Source organism: Trichechus manatus, unplaced genomic scaffold (assembly GCF_000243295.1).
Source record: "Trichechus manatus latirostris isolate Lorelei unplaced genomic scaffold, TriManLat1.0 scaffold00024, whole genome shotgun sequence".
Lineage (NCBI taxonomy): Eukaryota > Metazoa > Chordata > Mammalia > Sirenia > Trichechidae > Trichechus > Trichechus manatus.
The window spans coordinates 19,243,388-19,249,946 of NW_004443960.1; the positions used below are offsets into that span (position 1 = coordinate 19,243,388).

The 6,559-nt window shown below is 36.5% G+C and overlaps 1 protein-coding gene across 1 annotated transcript in view; it reads left to right on the plus strand.

Annotated features, from left to right (window-relative positions):
* LOC101344283 (ATP-binding cassette sub-family A member 3-like) overlaps window positions 1-6,559 on the plus strand; it is a 223,043-nt gene that overhangs the window by 13,888 nt on the left and 202,596 nt on the right. The window contains exon 2 of the mRNA XM_004373451.2: window positions 2,832-3,096. Within this exon, the coding sequence (XP_004373508.1) occupies window positions 2,832-3,096 (265 nt within the window). The remainder of the gene's footprint in view (window positions 1-2,831; window positions 3,097-6,559) is intronic.

Below are 6,559 nucleotides of genomic sequence, written 5' to 3' on the forward strand. Positions count from 1 at the left end.
TTTTGTGAGAATACACATAGCCAAAGATACGCCATTTCAAAAATTTTTTTTACATTTTTGGTGAAGTTTTTTGATGAGCAGAAGTGTTTTAAGTTTTAGAAGACCCCAGTTATTTAGTTTATCTTATGGAGTTTGTATGTTGTTAGTTATGGTTTGTATCCTGTTAATGCCATGTATTAGGGTCTCTAGCGTTGATCCTATTTTTTCTTCTATGATCTTCATAGTTTTTGGTTTTAGACTTAAGTCTTTGATCTATTTTGAATTAGTCTTTGTGTATTGGTGTGAGGTATGGGTCCTATTTCATTTTTTTGCAGATGGACATCCAGTTTTGCCAGCACCATTTGTTAAAAAGACTGTCTTTTCCCCATTTGATGGACTTTGGGCCCTTGCCAAAGATTAGATGACAGTAGGTGGATGGATTTACTTCTGGGTTCTTGATTCTGTTCCATTGGTCGATGTATCTGTTGTTGTACCGGTACCAGGCTCTTTTGACTACCGTAGCTGTATAATAGGTTCTGAGGTCAGGTAGAACAAGTTCTCCTGCTTTATTCTTCCTCTTCCATAATGCTTTACTTATCTGGGGCTTCTTCCCTTTCCCGTATCAAGTTAATGATTAGTTTTTCCATCTCTTTAAAGAATGTTGTTGGTATGTGGATCGGGATTGCATTGTATTTGTAGATTGCTTTGGGTAGAATAGTCATTTTCACAATGTTGAGTCTACCTATCCGTGAGCATGGTATGTTTTTCCATTTATGCAGATCTCTTGGTTTCTTGCAATAGTGTTTTGTAGTTCTCTTTTTATAGGTGTTTTACATCCCTGGGTATATTTATTCCGTAGTATTTTATTTTTTTTAAGGGGCTATTATCAGTGGTATTGTTTTCTTGATTTCCTTTTCATTATTCTCTTTGTTGGTATATAGGAATCCAACTGATTTTTGTGTATTTATCTTGCATCCTGCTACTGTGCTGAATCTTTCTGTTAGTTCCAGTAGTTTTCTCATGGAGTCTTTTGGGTTTCCCGTATATAGTGTCATATCATCTGCAAATAGGGACAGTTTTACTTTTTCATTACCAATTTGGATGCTCTTTATTTCTTTTTCATGCCTTATTGCTCTCGCTAGGACTTCCAGCCCAGTGTTAAATAGGAGTGGTGATAAAGGCATCCTTATCTCGTTCCTGTTCTCAAGAGGAATGTTTTCAGCTTCTCTCCACTTAGAATGATGTCGGCTGTTGTCAGTCTTGGCACTTTTGACATTTTGGCCAAGTAATTCTTTGTTGGGAGTAGGGAGCTATCCTGTGTATTGTAGGTTGTTTAGCAGCCTCCCTGGTCTCTACCTACTAGATACCAGGCATTGCTAAATGTCTCCTCGAGGGAAAATTGCTCCTGGTTGAAAACCATGGGAATAGATGTATGTTTAACTTTTCTAAGAAGCTGCTAAGGTTTTCCTAAGTGTTTGTGCCGTCTTATACTGCCATCAATAATGTTTTAGACATTTGGCATTGTCAGTCTTTTAGCTATTCTAGTGTGTGTCATTATGGCCTTAGTTTGCGTTTCACTGATGACTTAACGTATGCTGTTCTAGAGTTTTTCCTGTGCTTTTTAGCCATATATGTATTCTCTTTTACAAAGTGTCTATTTAAGTCTTTTGACCATTAAAAAATTTTGGGTTATCTTTTTATTACCGTGTTGTAGCAGTGCTTTATATTTTCTGGATACAAGTCTCTTGTCATATATAACCATTTACCATCAAGTCGATTCTGACTCATAATGACCCCTGGGATTTGAACCTAGGAAGTTTGTTTTCTGTTCTTTGGTTGTTTGTTAACAACTCTGCCATACCACCAATACCATAAGAGAACAGTTTTGTTTTGCTTCCCACTGTACACTTACACCCAATATGGTACACAGTAAAAGTTCAGTAATTTTTCGTTAAGTATAAGAATGAATCTGTTCCCATTAGCAACATTATTGATTTTTCAGTAATTGGCAAATTATTTGGCAACATTTTTGGCTTATAATGTGATGTGATTTCGCGTACTATTTTGTTTGTTTTGCTGATGGTGGTGATTTATTTTATGTTGTTTCTTAATTAGCATTTTAATTTGGAATTGGAAAAGCTAATGGACAAATTTACCTTGAAACTTGCAGCAACACTTAATGATCTTTGTTTAGTCATTGCTTGGTGTTTTATATGTTTTAGAAGCGCAAGAGATATTAAATAAATTAAAGATAGAAGAGTAGTAAATATTTCAAATGTTTTCTTTATTTTAAATGTTTATTTTTTTCTTGTCATCTTTTAAACTTGATTAGAAAATTAAATAGGAGAATGTAATAATCCTGTAACTTGTCCAAAATTTATATTTTGTCAGATAATCTTAATTTTATTTTATTTTCCGTCTTCTGTTTTTTTGTACCTTTACTCCCTCCACAGAGTTCCACTTCTACCCTCCTTAGAAGAATGGAATTGTCGGGACTAAACAAATTTGCCGTTCTTCTTTGGAAGAATCTTACTTTAAAGGTAGGTTGAGCTAGCACGAGGAAATTGTTACAATGGCTGAGAGGCCGTGGGGAAAATTCTGACAACTTGATCACTGCACTTCCGTTTATACTGTTTATTTTATTCAGTTCCAGGGCTGGGGGTATCTCTACTAAATCTAAAGAATACTCACAGAGTGAAATAGTAGCAGGATCACGTGTAGAAAGGGGAAAAAAGACAGTCCGGGGAACTGTTGTTATTATAGAGTGAAGCTGTAAGAAACTTAATATAAAATAATTTATCATTTGCACATTGAGTAATTAACACAATTCTGTTTTTTTTTCCCTCTTCCAGAGGCGGCAATTTATCGTTCTAGGTGTGGAAATCATGCTAACATTAGTATTTGCTGGTACGCTTTTGTTAACACGCCACTTTGTTGTTATAACAAAGTATGGACCTTTGACTTACTCTCCTCTACCCGTCGATGATTTACCTAATTTCCTCAAAGTGCCCATCGTTTTTCCTCTTCCGTTGGAATTGGCTTATGTGCCTTCCAAAAGTACTGTGGTAAAGGGTATCGTTGAACACGTAAAAATGGATTTAAACATCAATTTTAAAGGTTAGAAATTAATATCTTCTTAAAAACATATTTATTAAATTGTTTTAGAAGAGACACACATAACCTTTGTAACTGGGAATTAACTTCCCAAATACAATATTGGAGAACACCCTCATAAACCAAAAAAATCCCATTGCTGTCGAGTCGATTCTGACTCATAGCGACCCTGTAGGACAGAGTAGAACTGTCCCATAGGGTTTCTAAGAAGCAGCTGGTGGATTTGAACTGTCAGCCTTTTGGTTAGCAGCCGAACGCTTAACCACTATGCTACCCGGGCTCTGGACATTTTCATGATCAGGTGTTAATCCTAAATATAATATTACGGGTTTTGTTAAGCTTGAGTATTGAATTCATGTAAAACACGTCCTTATTCGAGCCTGTGATGGTTAATTTTATGTGTCACCTTGGCTAGACTATGATTCCCAGTTGTTTAGTCAAGCACTAGTCTAGAAGTTGTTATAAAGTATGTATATGTGATTAAATTAGTTCTTAAGGAAAGCAGGTTACCCTCCGTAAGGTGGGTGAGCCTCATCCAATTAGTTGAAGGCCTGAAGAGCAAAAAGGGAGGGTGCCCATAGGAATAATCTGCCTCCAGACTATAAATAGATACCTTGCTAGAATTCCTGACTCCCTCCCCCACTGACTGACCTATAGATTTTGAGACACAAGACTGCCTGAACTTCCAGCCTCTCGCTTGACCTACAGATTTTGGGCTTGCCAGCCCCCACGTTCGTGTGAGCCAATTCCTCAAAAATGAATCATAGTCTCTCTCTGTTTGTGTTTCTCTAGAGAACCCTATGGGAGAGCACAGAACAATAATAATATTTAAAAATTAGATAACTGATTTATGTTATTCAAAGTTATTATACTAAGTGTCCAGGCATGGACTAGTAACTTGAAATTTGTCCCCAAAATGGGAGGATGCCAAAAGACCAAAGAAAGAGGGGGGCAACTCCAGTGTGGCAGCGAAGGAGTCTTTATTAGGGAGATTTACATACCGAGGCAAGTGGTCCTAGGGGGCCGCAGGACCAAAGCAGTTGGGGTACGGAGGTTTTATAGTGGTTAAAGACAAAGATGGCTCCACACCAGAGGGTTACATAAGACTGCTTGGAAAACAGCAGTGAACTAACAGAAAGTATGAGGGTGGGCATGTTTGGCCTCACAAAGCCTGTTTTCCCCTTCACTAAGTCTTCCTTGTTTCTGGTTGTAATTTCTTAAACCTGGGTAAGTATGACTCCAGGGGTGTATGATGGTATGTCAAGGGTACACAAAGGCACAGGATAAGCACGAATCTTTATTCTGGATGCATTTATTCAGTGATCAGTTATTTAAAATATTGCTTATATAAAAACATTGCATAAGTCATACATGAATGCTTTAGAGAAGACTCAAGTTATATAAAAATACCAGTTGCCATTCAGTCAATTTTGACTCGTAGTGACCCATGTGTGTCAGAGTACAACTGTTTCCACAGGGTATTCAGTGACTGATTTTTCAGAAGTACATTGCCAGGACTTTTCTTCTAAGACATCTCTGCGTAAACTTGAATCTCCAACCTTTTGGTTAACAGCCAAACTTGTTAACCATTTGCACTACCCACGGGTATCACCATGAATCAGAACCTATTCCATGGCAAGTGGTTTTTCAAGCTATACAGAATTATTCTTAAAGTTCCCAATTCCTCACTTACCCTCAAATTCCTGACTCATTTTCTCACCTCTCTCTCCTGGAGATAAACACTGAGAAGTTTGGTGAGCATCTGTCTAGTCCTCTCCCTGTGCTTTATACACACTCTCTCACACACACGTACACACACACACACACGGATTTATTCAGTCATATTTTTGAAACCTTTTTTCTCAAGGGATTTATTTGAGAGTCCTTGAAAGTAGATGCTATCTCAGAACACTTCTTGTTTCAAAATGAACATTGAAGCAGAAGAATGCAAAATTTCCAGTGATTTATTTTAGTTTATCTTTTAAATACCTGGTTGTTTTAAATTTTTTATTGTGGTAAAATAAAGCATAAAATTTTTCATTTAACTATTTTCAAGTATACAGTCCAGTGGCATTAGTCACACTCATAATGTTGTGCAGCCATCACTCTGTTTCCAACACTTTTTCATCACCCCAAACAAAAGCTTGTTACCCATTAAGCATTAACTGCCCATTCCCTCCTTCCCCCAGCTCATGGTAACCACTAATCTACTTTCTCTCTCCATGCGTTTGTCTGTTCTAGATATTTTATATAAATGGGAACATACAATATTTACCCTTTTGTGTCTGGCTGATTTCACTTAGCATAACGTCTTCAAGGTTCATCATTGTCACAGCATGTATTAGAACTTCATTTCTTTTAATGGTGGAATAATGCTCCATTGTATGTATATACCACATTTTGTTTACCCATTCATCTGTTAATGGACGCTTGGGTTGTTTCCACCTTTTAGCTATTATGAATAAAGATGCAGTGAACATTGGTGTACAAGTATCTGTTTGAGTCCCTGCTTTCAGTTCTTTTGGGTATATACCCAGGAGTAGAATTTCTGGATCATATGGTAATTCTTTTTTAATTTTTTTTATTGTACTTTAAGTGAAGGTTTACAGAACAAACAGTTTCTCATTAAACAGTCAGGACACATATTGGTTTATGACATTGGTTAACAACCCCACGACATGTCAACACTCTCCCTTCTCAACCTTGGAGGACCTTTTTTTTTTTCGGTGAAAATATAAATAGACGAAGATACACCGTTTCAAAAATTTCTACATGTACAGTTCAGTGACATCGATTATGTTCTTCCAGTTGTGCTGCTATTCTCACTATCCTTTTCCAAGTTATTCCATCACCATTGTCTTCAACTCACTGTCCCCTAGGTTTCCCATCAAACCTTTTGAGTTGCTGTTGTCAAGATCATATGGTAATTCTATGTTTAATTTTTTGAGGCAATGCCAAACTGTTTTCCACAACAGCTACACCATTTTATACTCCTGAGCAAAGAACTATAGTTCCAATTTCTCAACATCCTCAACAGTACTTGTAATTTTCCATTTTTCTGATAATAGTCATTCTAGTGAGTGTGAAGTGGTATCTCACTGTGCTTTTGATTTGCGCTTCCCTCCTGACTAGTGACGTTGAACGTCTTTTTATGTGCTTATCCACCATTTGTACCTATTGTTTGGAGAAATGTCTATTCAAGTTGTTTGCCCACTTTTTAATTGGGTTGTTTTGTCTTCTTGTATTTGAGGTATAGGAGTTCTTTATAGATTCTGGATATTAAATCCTTATCAGATATATAATTTCCAAATATTTTCTTCATTCTATAGATCATTTCTTTACTTTCTTGATAAAGTCCTTTGATGCACAAATGTTTTTAATTTTTTTAAAAAATATTTTATTGTACTTCAGGTGAAGGCTTACAGAACAAATAGTTTCTGATGAAAGAGTAGTACACATGTTGTTT